The sequence below is a fragment of the Salvelinus fontinalis genome, chromosome 10 (genome assembly GCF_029448725.1).
Source record: "Salvelinus fontinalis isolate EN_2023a chromosome 10, ASM2944872v1, whole genome shotgun sequence".
Lineage (NCBI taxonomy): Eukaryota > Metazoa > Chordata > Actinopteri > Salmoniformes > Salmonidae > Salvelinus > Salvelinus fontinalis.
The window spans coordinates 46,852,989-46,868,337 of NC_074674.1; the positions used below are offsets into that span (position 1 = coordinate 46,852,989).

Below are 15,349 nucleotides of genomic sequence, written 5' to 3' on the forward strand. Positions count from 1 at the left end.
TCAGTCTGTCTGTCAGTCTGTAACCTCTACTGCATGGGTCAGTCTGTCTGTCTGTCAGTCTGTAACCTCTACTACATGGGTCAGTCTGTCAGTCTGTAACCTCTACTGCATGGGTCAGTCTGTAACCTCTACTGCATGGGTCAGTCTGTAACCTCTACTGCATGGATCAGTCTGTAACCTCTACTACATGGGTCAGTCTGTCTGTCTGTCTGTCTGTCTGTCTGTCAGTCTGTAACCTCTACTGCATGGGTCAGTCTGTCTGTCTGTCTGTAACCTCTACTGCATGGGTCAGTCTGTAACCTCTACTGCATGGGTCAGTCTGTCTGTCAGTCTGTAACATCTACTGCATGGGTCAGTCTGTCTGTCAGTCTGTAACCTCTACTACATGGGTCAGTCTGTCTGTCAGTCTGTAACATCTACTGCATGGGTCAGTCTGTCTGTCAGTCTGTAACCTCTACTACATGGGTCAGTCTGTCTGTCAGTCTGTAACCTCTACTACATGGGTCAGTCTGTCTGTCAGTCTGTAACCTCTACTGCATGGGTCAGTCTGTCTGTCTGTCTGTAACCTCTACTGCATGGGTCAGTCTGTAACCTCTACTGCATGGGTCAGTCTGTCTGTCAGTCTGTAACCTCTACTACATGGGTCAGTCTGTCTGTCTGTCTGTAACCTCTACTGCATGGGTCAGTCTGTCTGTCAGTCTGTAACCTTTACTGCATGGGTCAGTCTGTCTGTCAGTCTGTAACCTCTACTACATGGGTCAGTCTGTCTGTCAGTCTGTAACCTCTACTACATGGGTCAGTCTGTCTGTCAGTCTGTAACCTCTACTACATGGGTCAGTCTGTCTGTCAGTCTGTAACCTCTACTACATGGGTCAGTCTGTCTGTCAGTCTGTAACCTCTACTACATGGGTCAGTCTGTCTGTCAGTCTGTAACATCTACTGCATGGGTCAGTCTGTCTGTCAGTCTGTAACCTCTACTACATGGGTCAGTCTGTCTGTCAGTCTGTAACCTCTACTACATGGGTCAGTCTGTCTGTCAGTCTGTAACCTCTACTACATGGGTCAGTCTGTCTGTCAGTCTGTAACCTCTACTACATGGGTCAGTCTGTCAGTCTGTAACCTCTACTGCATAGGTCAGTCTGTAACCTCTACTACATGGGTCAGTCTGTCAGTCTGTAACCTCTACTACATGGGCCAGTCTGTTAGTCTGTAACCTCTACTACATGGGTCAGTCTGTCTGTCAGTCTGTAAACTCTACTACATGGGTCAGTCTGTCTGTCTGTCTGTAACCTCTACTACATGGGTCAGTCTGTCTGTCAGTCTGTAACCTCTACTACATGGGTCAGTCTGTCAGTCTGTAACCTCTACTGCATAGGTCAGTCTGTAACCTCTACTACATGGGTCAGTCTGTCAGTCTGTAACCTCTACTACATGGGTCAGTCTGTCAGTCAGTCAGTCTGTAACCTCTACTGCATGGGTCAGTCTGTCTGTCAGTCTGTAACCTCTACTACATGGGTCAGTCTGTCAGTCAGTCTGTAACCTCTACTGCATGGGCCAGTCTGTCAGTCTGTAACCTCTACTGCATGGGTCAGTCTGTCTGTCAGTCTGTAACCTCTACTACATGGGTCAGTCTGTCTGTCAGTCTGTAACCTCTACTACATGGGCCAGTCTGTCAGTCTGTAACCTCTACTGCATGGGTCAGTCTGTCTGTCAGTCTGTAACCTCTACTACATGGGTCAGCCTGTCTGTCAGTCTGTAACCTCTACTACATGGGTCAGTCTGTCTGTCAGTCTGTAACCTCTACTACATGGGCCAGTCTGTCAGTCTGTAACCTCTACTACATGGGTCAGTCTGTCTGTCAGTCTGTAACCTCTACTACATGGGTCAGTCTGTCTGTCAGTCTGTAACCTCTACTACATGGGCCAGTCTGTCAGTCTGTAACCTCTACTACATGGGTCAGTCTGTAACCTCTACTACATGGGTCAGTCTGTCTGTCAGTCTGTAACCTCTACTACATGGGTCAGTCTGTCTGTCAGTCTGTAACCTCTACTACATGGGTCAGTCTGTAACTTCTACTACATGGGTCAGTCTGTCTGTCTGTCTGTAACCTCTACTACATGAGTCAGTCTGTCTGTCAGTCTGTAACCTCTACTACATGGGTCAGTCTGTAACCTCTACTACATGGGTCAGTCTGTAACCTCTACTACATGGGCCAGTCTGTCTGAAATGACTGTGTGTTTGTTTCTAAGTGAATCCTGATGACTGAACTGTCTTCCTCACAGTACTGAGAGTGTCCACCAACACAGGCCAGTGGAAGGAGCCTGCCAGTAAAGTCACACACTCACTGGTCAACGTCAGGTAAGGACACACACTTAGTGTGTATTGGTAGTGTTTGTACCAGTTAGTGAATAGTGTTGGGGAATACTTTACCTTGCAGAAATATCTATTACACAGACTGTCATCTCTTTTGTCTTCTGCCTTTCCTGGTTTACACTTTCAGCTTTTCTATCTTTCAGTTAGAGGAGCTGGTTGAAAATGGGGTTTGACTAGGCTTCATTTGTTTAGAGCTTTCTCATAATGTGTGTGTGTTAGTTTGGTCTCTCTCTCTCTCTCTCTCTCTCTCTCTCTCTCTCTCTCTCTCTCTCTCCTCTCCTCTCCTCTCCTCTCCTCTCCTCTCCTCTCCTCTCCTTTCCTCCCCTAGTTCAGAATACCTAATATATGCTGCAGTGTTGGTCCCATCCAGTTTTATATTTCTTCATGTTTAAATATATTGGAAGATAAAACAGAATTCCATCACAGTAATGGAGCTCCTCTATAAAAGTCTGTGATTTACGTATTTCTACCTTCTCTCTCACCAATGCTTCCACTAGTTATGTGTTTCTGTGTGTGGGGGTGTGTTTTCAGGGCCATTATCAACCATTTCAACCCCAAGATTGAGTCCTACGCTGCGGTGAACCACATCTCCCAGCTGTCTGAGGACCAGGTAAACACGCCCCTTATGATGTCACAGGACACTCTATTATGAGTGTGACATCAACTTACCTGGTAAAATAAGGGATAAATAAAGCAATGATGTCACAACAAGCCTTTTATGACGTCACAACATGCCTACTTGGGATGTCATAATGGCCCAGTGAAAGCTTTTCCATTCTTTATGACATCACACTGGCCATCTGATTACGTCACAATGACAACAGTGTTTAAATTCAGACTGTGGCTCTTTATCACATCACAATGGAACACATCCCATGAAACAGTGTTATTCGCATTGCACCAGGAGATAGGCTTTTAACCACACTCCATCAGGCAGCATTTAATGAGAGGAGAGAAAAGTGAAGGGCCAGGAAAGGGAGGAGAGGAAAGAAAGGGAGAAGGTTTTGGCGTATATATGCTTTATTTACCAGCTGATAAGCACAGTGATGGATTCTGTCATTACACAGAGAGAGAGAGAGAGAGAGAGAGATGGGGAGAAAGATTCTGTCATTACACACCCCAATTACCTCTCAGCTGATATCTCCCGAATGTATTCCCAACAGGAAGAGAATACGTTTAAGTCAAATGACGTCAATGTACACTTTGACCTTTAGATGAGATTTGAATTTCCTCATTAGAAGTGACTGTAATGTAAAGTTGCAGATGGGCTGAGTCCCAAATGGCAGAAGTAGTACATATGAAATAGGGATCCATGTAGGACTCCAGCCATAGTTTCCTGCTTCATTAGAAGTGTGTGTAAAGTGTTCTCTCCAGACTGCCAGGTCAGGTTGTGTAGGTCTGCTGCTGCTGCAGCGTGTAGTGGGACTGACCCGTACACAGCCTTCTGACTGAGGGAAATGGGCCGTGAGTTGGCTTGCGAGGGGATGGTTTGTTGGCGCAGGAGAGTACAGGTGTGTTCATTAGCCTGTCTGATTGAGCCAGGTGGTGCTGCAGTAGAGACAGCCTACAGATGGTAACCTCTCGACCTCTCTACCTCACTCACTCACTCACTCACTCACTCACTCACTCACTCTCTCACTCACTCTCTGTCACACCACCTCCCCTCTTTCCCTCTCCTTCTTATGGCTCCTCTTCCTTCCTCCCTTTCCTCCTCGCTCGCTTCTGTTCCAGCCTCGGATTGTTCCAGCCTCGGATTGGACAGTGAAATACACGCGCTCGCACCTACAGGCGACTTGCAGATGTTTCATTTCTCTCTCATGCCGTCATGGCTGAAGCCGGCGCATATTCCTACTATTTATGTGTCCAGGTTAAACGTGGGACGTCCCTCATTATAAACAAACAGTCGGTTAAATTCATGGTTATTGCGTCATTTTCAGATCTAATAGAAGCGATGTAATAGACGAAACAACAATGTAATTAAACCAGTTGACTGGCCAGAGATCAGGTCAGTTATCAGGTCAGTCATCAGGTCAGTTATCAGGTCAGTTATCAGGTCAGTTATCAGGTCAGTCATCAGGTCAGTTATCAGGTCAGTTATCAGGTCAGTTATCAGGTCAGTCATCAGGTCAGTCATCAGGTCAGTTATCAGGTCAGTTATCAGGTCAGTCATCAGGTCAGTTATCAGGTCAGTCATCAGGTCAGTCATCAGGTCAGTTATCAGGTCAGTTATCAGGTCAGTCATCAGGTCAGTTATCAGGTCAGTCATCAGGTCAGTTATCAGGTCAGTCATCAGGTCAGTCATCAGGTCAGTTATCAGGTCAGTCATCAGGTCAGTCATCAGGTCAGTCATCAGGTCAGTTATCAGGTCAGTCATCAGGTCAGTTATCAGGTCAGTCATCAGGTCAGTTATCAGGTCAGTCATCAGGTCAGTTATCAGGTCAGTTATCAGGTCAGTTATCAGGTCATTCATCAGGTCAGTTATCAGGTCAGTCATCAGGTCAGTTATCAGGTCAGTTATCAGGTCAGTTATCAGGTCATTCATCAGGTCAGTTATCAGGTCAGTCATCAGGTCAGTTATCAGGTCATTCATCAGGTCAGTTATCAGGTCAGTCATCAGGTCAGTTATCAGGTCAGTTATCAGGTCAGTCATCAGGTCAGTTATCAGGTCAGTTATCAGGTCAGTCATCAGGTCAGTCATCAGGTCAGTTATCAGGTCAGTCATCAGGTCAGTCATCAGGTCAGTTATCAGGTCAGTTATCAGGTCAGTCATCAGGTCAGTCATCAGGTCAGTCATCAGGTCAGTCATCAGGTCAGTTATCAGGTCAGTTATCAGGTCAGTCATCAGGTCAGTTATCAGGTCAGTCATCAGGTCAGTTATCAGGTCAGTCATCAGGTCAGTTATCAGGTCAGTCATCAGGTCAGTCATCAGGTCAGTTATCAGGTCAGTCATCAGGTCAGTTATCAGGTCATTCATCAGGTCAGTCATCAGGTCAGTTATCAGGTCATTCATCAGGTCAGTCATCAGGTCAGTTATCAGGTCAGTTATCAGGTCAGTCATCAGGTCAGTCATCAGGTCAGTTATCAGGTCAGTCATCAGGTCAGTCATCAGGTCAGTTATCAGGTCAGTCATCAGGTCAGTTATCAGGTCATTCATCAGGTCATTCATCAGGTCAGTTATCAGGTCAGTTATCAGGTCAGTTATCAGGTCATTCATCAGGTCAGTTATCAGGTCAGTCATCAGGTCAGTTATCAGGTCAGTCATCAGGTCAGTCATCAGGTCAGTTATCAGGTCAGTCATCAGGTCAGTCATCAGGTCAGTCATCAGGTCAGTTATCAGGTCAGTTATCAGGTCAGTCATCAGGTCAGTTATCAGGTCAGTCATCAGGTCAGTTATCAGGTCAGTCATCAGGTCAGTTATCAGGTCAGTCATCAGGTCAGTTATCAGGTCAGTTATCAGGTCAGTCATCAGGTCAGTCATCAGGTCAGTCATCAGGTCAGTTATCAGGTCAGTTATCAGGTCAGTTATCAGGCTAGTCATCAGGTCAGTTATCAGGTCAGTTATCAGGTCATTCATCAGGTCAGTCATCAGGTCAGTTATCAGGTCATTCATCAGGTCAGTCATCAGGTCATTCATCAGGTCAGTTATCAGGTCAGTCATCAGGTCATTCATCAGGTCAGTCATCAGGTCATTCATCAGGTCAGTTATCAGGTCAGTCATCAGGTCATTCATCAGGTCAGTTATCAGGTCATTCATCAGGTCAGTCATCAGGTCAGTCATCAGGTCAGTCATCAGGTCATTCATCAGGTCAGTTATCAGGTCATTCATCAGGTCAGTCATCAGGTCATTCATCAGGTCAGTTATCAGGTCATTCATCAGGTCAGTCATCAGGTCAGTCATCAGGTCAGTCATCAGGTCAGTCATCAGGTCATTCATCAGGTCATTCATCAGGTCAGTTATCAGGTCAGTTATCAGGTCAGTTATCAGGTCATTCATCAGGTCAGTCATCAGGTCAGTCATCAGGTCAGTCATCAGGTCAGTCATCAGGTCATTCATCAGGTCAGTCATCAGGTCAGTCATCAGGTCAGTCATCAGGTCAGTTATCAGGTCAGTCATCAGGTCAGTTATCAGGTCAGTCATCAGGTCAGTCATCAGGTCAGTCATCAGGTCAGTCATCAGGTCAGTCATCAGGTCATTCATCAGGTCATTCATCAGGTCAGTTATCAGGTCAGTTATCAGGTCAGTTATCAGGTCATTCATCAGGTCAGTCATCAGGTCAGTCATCAGGTCAGTCATCAGGTCAGTCATCAGGTCAGTCATCAGGTCATTCATCAGGTCAGTCATCAGGTCAGTCATCAGGTCAGTCATCAGGTCAGTTATCAGGTCAGTCATCAGGTCAGTTATCAGGTCAGTCATCAGGTCAGTCATCAGGTCAGTCATCAGGTCAGTTATCAGGTCAGTCATCAGGTCAGTCATCAGGTCAGTCATCAGGTCAGTTATCAGGTCAGTTATCAGGTCAGTTATCAGGTCAGTCATCAGGTCAGTTATCAGGTCAGTTATCAGGTCAGTTATCAGGTCATTCATCAGGTCAGTTATCAGGTCAGTCATCAGGTCAGTTATCAGGTCAGTTATCAGGTCAGTCATCAGGTCAGTTATCAGGTCATTCATCAGGTCAGTCATCAGGTCAGTTATCAGGTCAGTTATCAGGTCAGTCATCAGGTCAGTCATCAGGTCAGTTATCAGGTCAGTCATCAGGTCAGTTATCAGGTCAGTCATCAGGTCAGTTATCAGGTCATTCATCAGGTCATTCATCAGGTCAGTTATCAGGTCAGTTATCAGGTCAGTTATCAGGTCATTCATCAGGTCAGTTATCAGGTCAGTCATCAGGTCAGTTATCAGGTCAGTTATCAGGTCATTCATCAGGTCAGTTATCAGGTCAGTTATCAGGTCAGTCATCAGGTCAGTCATCAGGTCAGTCATCAGGTCAGTTATCAGGTCAGTTATCAGGTCAGTCATCAGGTCAGTTATCAGGTCAGTCATCAGGTCAGTTATCAGGTCAGTCATCAGGTCAGTTATCAGGTCAGTCATCAGGTCAGTCATCAGGTCAGTCATCAGGTCAGTCATCAGGTCAGTTATCAGGTCAGTTATCAGGTCAGTCATCAGGTCAGTTATCAGGTCAGTCATCAGGTCAGTCATCAGGTCAGTCATCAGGTCAGTCATCAGGTCAGTCATCAGGTCAGTTATCAGGTCAGTTATCAGGTCAGTTATCAGGCTAGTTATCAGGTCAGTTATCAGGTCAGTTATCAGGTCATTCATCAGGTCAGTTATCAGGTCATTCATCAGGTCAGTCATCAGGTCATTCATCAGGTCATTCATCAGGTCAGTTATCAGGTCAGTCATCAGGTCATTCATCAGGTCAGTTATCAGGTCATTCATCAGGTCAGTCATCAGGTCAGTCATCAGGTCAGTCATCAGGTCATTCATCAGGTCAGTTATCAGGTCATTCATCAGGTCAGTCATCAGGTCATTCATCAGGTCAGTTATCAGGTCAGTCATCAGGTCAGTCATCAGGTCAGTCATCAGGTCAGTCATCAGGTCATTCATCAGGTCAGTTATCAGGTCAGTCATCAGGTCAGTCATCAGGTCAGTCATCAGGTCATTCATCAGGTCATTCATCAGGTCAGTCATCAGGTCAGTCATCAGGTCAGTCATCAGGTCAGTCATCAGGTCATTCATCAGGTCAGTTATCAGGTCAGTTATCAGGTCAGTTATCAGGTCATTCATCAGGTCATTCATCAGGTCAGTCATCAGCGAAGACGCAGTGCAAGCTGATGTCCAGAGGCACGCCAGAGGCACGCCAGAGGCACGTACACACATCGTGCAGATCAGCAGGGGGGCTGTTCGTTGGCAGCCAGAGACACGTACACACATCGTGCAGATCAGCAGGGGGGGGGGGGGGGGGGGGGGGCTGTTCGTTGGCAGCCAGAGGCACGTACACACATCGTGCAGATCAGCAGGGGGGGGGGCTGTTCGTTGGCAGCCAGAGGCACGTGCACACATCGTGCAGATCAGCAGGGGGGGGCTGTTCGTTGGCAGCCAGAGGCACGTGCACACATCGTGCAGATCAGCAGGGGGGGGGGGGGGCTGTTCGTTGGCATCCAGAGGCACGTACACACATCGTGCAGATCAGCAGGGGGGGGGGGGCTGTTCGTTGGCAGCCAGAGGCACGTACACACATCGTGCAGATCAGCAGGGGGGGGCTGTTCGTTGGCAGCCAGAGGCACGTACACACATCGTGCAGATCAGCAGGGGGGGGGGGCTGTTCGTTGGCAGCCAGAGGCACGTACACACATCGTGCAGATCAGCAGGGGGGGGGCTGTTCGTTGGCAGCCAGAGGCACGTACACACATCGTGCAGATCAGCAGGGGGGGGGGGCTGTTCGTTGGCAGCCAGAGGCACGTACACACATCGTGCAGATCAGCAGGGGGGGGGGGCTGTTCGTTGGCAGCCAGAGGAACGTACACACATCGTGCAGATCAGCAGGTGGGGGGGGCTGTTCGTTGGCAGCCAGAGGCACGTACACACATCGTGCAGATCAGCAGGGGGGGGGGGCTGTTCGTTGGCAGCCAGAGGCACGTACACACATCGTGCAGATCAGCAGGGGGGGGGGGGCTGTTCGTTGGCAGCCAGAGGCACGTACACACATCGTGCAGATCAGCAGGGGGGGGGGGGCTGTTCGTTGGCAGCCAGAGGCACGTACACACATCGTGCAGATCAGCAGGGGGGGGGGGCTGTTCGTTGGCAGCCAGAGGCACGTACACACATCGTGCAGATCAGCAGGGGGGGGGGGCTGTTCGTTGGCAGCCAGAGGCACGTACACACATCGTGCAGATCAGCAGGGGGGGGCTGTTCGTTGGCAGCCAGAGGCACGTACACACATCGTGCAGATCAGCAGGGGGGGGGGGGGGGGGGGCTGTTCGTTGGCAGCCAGAGGCACGTACACACATCGTGCAGATCAGCAGGGGGGGGGGGGGGGGGCTGTTCGTTGGCAGCCAGAGGCACGTACACACATCGTGCAGATCAGCGGGGGGGGGGGGGGGGCTGTTCGTTGGCAGCCAGAGGCACGTACACACATCGTGCAGATCAGCAGGGGGGGGCTGTTCGTTGGCAGCCAGAGGCACGTACACACATCGTGCAGATCAGCAGGGGGGGGGGGGGCTGTTCGTTGGCAGCCAGAGGCACGTACACACATCGTGCAGATCAGCAGGGGGGGCTGTTCGTTGGCAGCCAGAGGCACGTACACACATCGTGCAGATCAGCAGGGGGGGGGGGCTGTTCGTTGGCAGCCAGAGGCACGTACACACATCGTGCAGATCAGCAGGGGGGGGCTGTTCGTTGGCAGCCAGAGGCACGTACACACATCGTGCAGATCAGCAGGGGGGGGGCTGTTCGTTGGCAGCCAGAGGCACGTACACACATCGTGCAGATCAGCAGGGGGGGGCTGTTCGTTGGCAGCCAGAGGCACGTACACACATCGTGCAGATCAGCAGGGGGGGGGCTGTTCGTTGGCAGCCAGAGGCACGTACACACATCGTGCAGATCAGCAGGGGGGGGGCTGTTCGTTGGCATCCAGAGGCACGTACACACATCGTGCAGATCAGCAGGGGGGGGGCTGTTCTTTGGCAGCCAGAGGAACGTACACACATCGTGCAGATCAGCAGGGGGGGGGGGGGGCTGTTCGTTGGCAGCCAGAGGCACGTACACACATCGTGCAGATCAGCAGGGGGGGGGGCTGTTCGTTGGCAGCCAGAGGCACGTACACACATCGTGCAGATCAGCAGGGGGGGCTGTTCGTTGGCAGCCAGAGGCACGTGCACACATCGTGCAGATCAGCAGGGGGGGGGGGGGCTGTTCGTTGGCATCCAGAGGCACGTACACACATCGTGCAGATCAGCAGGGGGGGGGGGGGCTGTTCGTTGGCAGCCAGAGGCACGTACACACATCGTGCAGATCAGCAGGGGGGGGCTGTTCGTTGGCAGCCAGAGGCACGTACACACATCGTGCAGATCAGCAGGGGGGGGGGGCTGTTCGTTGGCAGCCAGAGGCACGTACACACATCGTGCAGATCAGCAGGGGGGGGCTGTTCGTTGGCAGCCAGAGGCACGTACACACATCGTGCAGATCAGCAGGGGGGGGGGGCTGTTCGTTGGCAGCCAGAGGCACGTACACACATCGTGCAGATCAGCAGGGGGGGGGGGCTGTTCGTTGGCAGCCAGAGGAACGTACACACATCGTGCAGATCAGCAGGTGGGGGGGGCTGTTCGTTGGCAGCCAGAGGCACGTACACACATCGTGCAGATCAGCAGGGGGGGGGGGGGCTGTTCGTTGGCAGCCAGAGGCACGTACACACATCGTGCAGATCAGCAGGGGGGGGCTGTTCGTTGGCAGCCAGAGGCACGTACACACATCGTGCAGATCAGCAGGGGGGGGGGGCTGTTCGTTGGCAGCCAGAGGCACGTACACACATCGTGCAGATCAGCAGGGGGGGGGCTGTTCGTTGGCAGCCAGAGGCACGTACACACATCGTGCAGATCAGCAGGGGGGGGGGGCTGTTCGTTGGCAGCCAGAGGCACGTACACACATCGTGCAGATCAGCAGGGGGGGGGGGCTGTTCGTTGGCAGCCAGAGGAACGTACACACATCGTGCAGATCAGCAGGTGGGGGGGGCTGTTCGTTGGCAGCCAGAGGCACGTACACACATCGTGCAGATCAGCAGGGGGGGGGGGGCTGTTCGTTGGCAGCCAGAGGCACGTACACACATCGTGCAGATCAGCAGGGGGGGGGGGGGCTGTTCGTTGGCAGCCAGAGGCACGTACACACATCGTGCAGATCAGCAGGGGGGGGGGGGCTGTTCGTTGGCAGCCAGAGGCACGTACACACATCGTGCCGATCAGCAGGGGGGGGGGGGCTGTTCGTTGGCAGCCAGAGGCACGTACACACATCGTGCAGATCAGCAGGGGGGGGGGGCTGTTCGTTGGCAGCCAGAGGCACGTACACACATCGTGCAGATCAGCAGGGGGGGGCTGTTCGTTGGCAGCCAGAGGCACGTACACACATCGTGCAGATCAGCAGGGGGGGGGGGGGGGGGGCTGTTCGTTGGCAGCCAGAGGCACGTACACACATCGTGCAGATCAGCAGGGGGGGGGGGGGGGGCTGTTCGTTGGCAGCCAGAGGCACGTACACACATCGTGCAGATCAGCGGGGGGGGGGGGGGGGCTGTTCGTTGGCAGCCAGAGGCACGTACACACATCGTGCAGATCAGCAGGGGGGGCTGTTCGTTGGCAGCCAGAGGCACGTACACACATCGTGCAGATCAGCAGGGGGGGGGGGGGCTGTTCGTTGGCAGCCAGAGGCACGTACACACATCGTGCAGATCAGCAGGGGGGGCTGTTCGTTGGCAGCCAGAGGCACGTACACACATCGTGCAGATCAGCAGGGGGGGGGGGCTGTTCGTTGGCAGCCAGAGGCACGTACACACATCGTGCAGATCAGCAGGGGGGGGCTGTTCGTTGGCAGCCAGAGGCACGTACACACATCGTGCAGATCAGCAGGGGGGGGGCTGTTCGTTGGCAGCCAGAGGCACGTACACACATCGTGCAGATCAGCAGGGGGGGGGCTGTTCGTTGGCAGCCAGAGGCACGTACACACATCGTGCAGATCAGCAGGGGGGGGGGCTGTTCGTTGGCAGCCAGAGGCACGTACACACATCGTGCAGATCAGCAGGGGGGGGGCTGTTCGTTGGCATCCAGAGGCACGTACACACATCGTGCAGATCAGCAGGGGGGGGGCTGTTCTTTGGCAGCCAGAGGAACGTACACACATCGTGCAGATCAGCAGGGGGGGGGGGGGGGCTGTTCGTTGGCAGCCAGAGGCACGTACACACATCGTGCAGATCAGCAGGGGGGGGGGCTGTTCGTTGGCAGCCAGAGGCACGTACACACATCGTGCAGATCAGCAGGGGGGGCTGTTCGTTGGCAGCCAGAGGCACGTACACACATCGTGCAGATCAGCAGGGGGGGGCTGTTCGTTGGCATCCAGAGGCACGTACACACATCGTGCAGATCAGCAGGGGGGGGGCTGTTCGTTGGCAGCCAGAGGCACGTACACACATCGTGCAGATCAGCAGGGGGGGGGGCTGTTCGTTGGCAGCCAGAGGCACGTACACACATCGTGCAGATCAGCAGGGGGGGGCTGTTCGTTGGCAGCCAGAGGCACGTACACACATCGTGCAGATCAGCAGGGGGGGGCTGTTCGTTGGCATCCAGAGGCACGTACACACATCGTGCAGATCAGCAGGGGGGGGCTGTTCGTTGGCATCCAGAGGCACGTACACACATCGTGCAGATCAGCAGGGGGGGGCTGTTCGTTGGCAGCCAGAGGCACGTACACACATCGTGCAGATCAGCAGGGGGGGGCTGCTCGTTGGCATCCAGAGGCACGTACACACATCGTGCAGATCAGCAGGGGGGGGGGGGGGGGGGGGCTGTTCGTTGGCAGCCAGAGGCACGTACACACATCGTGCAGATCAGCAGGGGGGGGGGGCTGTTCGTTGGCAGCCAGACGAGACAATCGAAGGAGGATGCGCTGAGCGAAGTTACTGGGCGGATTTAGTCACGCTTTCTCCATATAGATTGATGCTTCTAATTGTGCATGTTATGAACATTTATTTTTATTTTGATGATGGTAGGTTATGCTCTATGGCTGGATTTATGTCTTTTTTTCCAATGCTACGTTAATTTGGCAGACCTAACTTGATTGACCCTGTTTCTACAAGGCCTAGTCTATGAGAGGCCTAATCATATTTGGTTGAATATTTTGTTAAAGCCTTGCCTATAGAGATGTATCCAGGTAATGAACTCATTATTATGCATCAACATTTTCATTTTGATTACAATTATTTATTGGCAATCATTGTTGAATTTGTTAGGCTTTACAATTAAGTAGATTATTTATTGTCAATCATTGTTGAATTTGTTAGTCTTTACAATTAAGTAGATTATTTATTGTCAATCATTGTTGAATTTGTTAGGCTTTACAATTAAGTAGATTAATGAACTGATAATACATTCATGCATTGCTATGTTTGAATATGACAGGATGTTGCATTCTATTATACATCCTATGTGAATAATGTTCATTAATGTTAGTTTGTGTATTAATAATAATCTGAAAATCAGTCTGAAATGTAGTATTTCTCCTGTTGTTCATGTCCATATAGCCGAGGACAATGTGGTAAAGTACTGTTCTTCCTTCTCCACTTAATGTGTTTTTTGTTTTCTCGCTCGCCTCACTTTTCTGGGGGGGGGGGATCCTTTAAACAGTGAATCAATTTTGTCTGGCATAAGTAATTAGTAGTGTGTGCAGTACTCTATATATTTTGTACCAATTGAGAACGTTGGTCTAATTCCCTGATATCTGAATCTTCTCTGGAGAATCATTATTTTCGTCTTTTTGGGGTCTGGCAGTACTGCTCTAGCAGGTCCAGGCTCTGCTGTAGGCCATGTGCTGTGGGTGACAGCAGGCATAGGTCATCTGTGAAGAGCAGGCATTTAACCTCTGAACTCTGGAGACTAACACCAGGGGCTGAGGATTTTTCTAGAATAGTGGCCAATTCGTTGATGTCAATATTAAAGAGTGCAGGGCTCACATTGCAACCCTGGCGAAGGCCCCGGCCCTGGTTAAAGAATTCTGTTATTTTCTTGCTAATTTTGATGCTGCACGTATTGCCAGTATACGTTGATTTAATTATGTCATATGTTTTACCCCCTACACCACTTTCAATAACTTTGTAGAACAGTCCTGTATACCAAATAGAATCGAATGCTTTTTGGATGTCGATAAAACAAGCGTACGTTTTGGTATTATTTTGGTGGACATGTTAATCTATCAGGGTGTGTATCTATCAGGGGTCTCTCTCTACCTCCCTCTACCCCTGCCTCTCTCTCTCTCTCTCTCTCTCTACCTCCCTCTACCCCTGCCTCTCTCTCTCTCTCTCTCTCTCTCTCCCTCTCTCTACCCCCCCCCCTCTCTCTCTCTCTCTCTCTCTCTCTTCCCTCCCTCATCCCTCTCTCTCACTCTCTCTCTCTCTCTCACTACTCCCTCTCACTCTCTCTCTCACTCTCTTTCCCTCCCTCTACCTCTCTCTCTCTCTCTCTCTCTCTCTCTCTCTCTCTCTCTCTCTCTCTCTCTCTCTCTCTCTCTCTCTCTCTCTGTCTCTCTCTCTCTTTCCCTCCTTCTACCCCTCCCTCTCTCTCTCTCTCTCTCCCTCTCTCTCTCTCTCTCTTTCCCTCCCTCTACCCCTCTATCCTTCTCCACATCCTTGCATTGATAAATTTGAATAAACACATGTTTCTTATCTCCCTCTCTCATAAGAGGATCACACACACACACACACACACACACACACACACACACACACACACACACACACACACACACACACACACACACACACACACACACCACTCCATTAATCTCAGTGTTGTCGTTGTAGGGAGAGAAGTGAAGAGAGACAGAGAGAGAGAGGTACTGTAGATGAATATTTCAGTAGTTTACCATCAGAAGTAAAAACAACAGCACTTCCCCTGGTGGTAACATTTATCAGGACAAAGGAGAAGAAACATGTCTGTTGCTCCAGTCCCGTTTCACTTTTCATGTCTCTGGGAGAATCAACACTCACCCTTTTCACTGTGTGTGTGTGTGTGGTTGAATTGTTTTGCAAACTGGGTGTGGTGTGTGTGTGTGGTGTGTGAGTGTGTGTGTGTGTGTGTGTGTGTGTGTGGTTGTGTGTGTGTGTGTGTGTGTGTGTGTGTGTGTGTGTGGTGTTGTGTGTGGTGTGTGTGTGTGTGTGTGGTTGAGTGTAAGGAAACTGTGTTGTGTGTTTGTGTGCTTCCGTGTGTTTAATATTTGTTGTGTGTT

The 15,349-nt window shown here is 50.9% G+C and overlaps 1 protein-coding gene across 1 annotated transcript in view; it reads left to right on the top strand.

Moving 5' to 3' along the window:
• Positions 1–15,349, top strand: part of armh3 (armadillo like helical domain containing 3) — a 59,388-nt gene that overhangs the window by 40,322 nt on the left and 3,717 nt on the right. The window contains exons 23-24 of the mRNA XM_055936909.1: positions 2,283–2,358; positions 2,905–2,983. Coding sequence (XP_055792884.1) covers positions 2,283–2,358; positions 2,905–2,983 — 155 coding nt within the window. The remainder of the gene's footprint in view (positions 1–2,282; positions 2,359–2,904; positions 2,984–15,349) is intronic.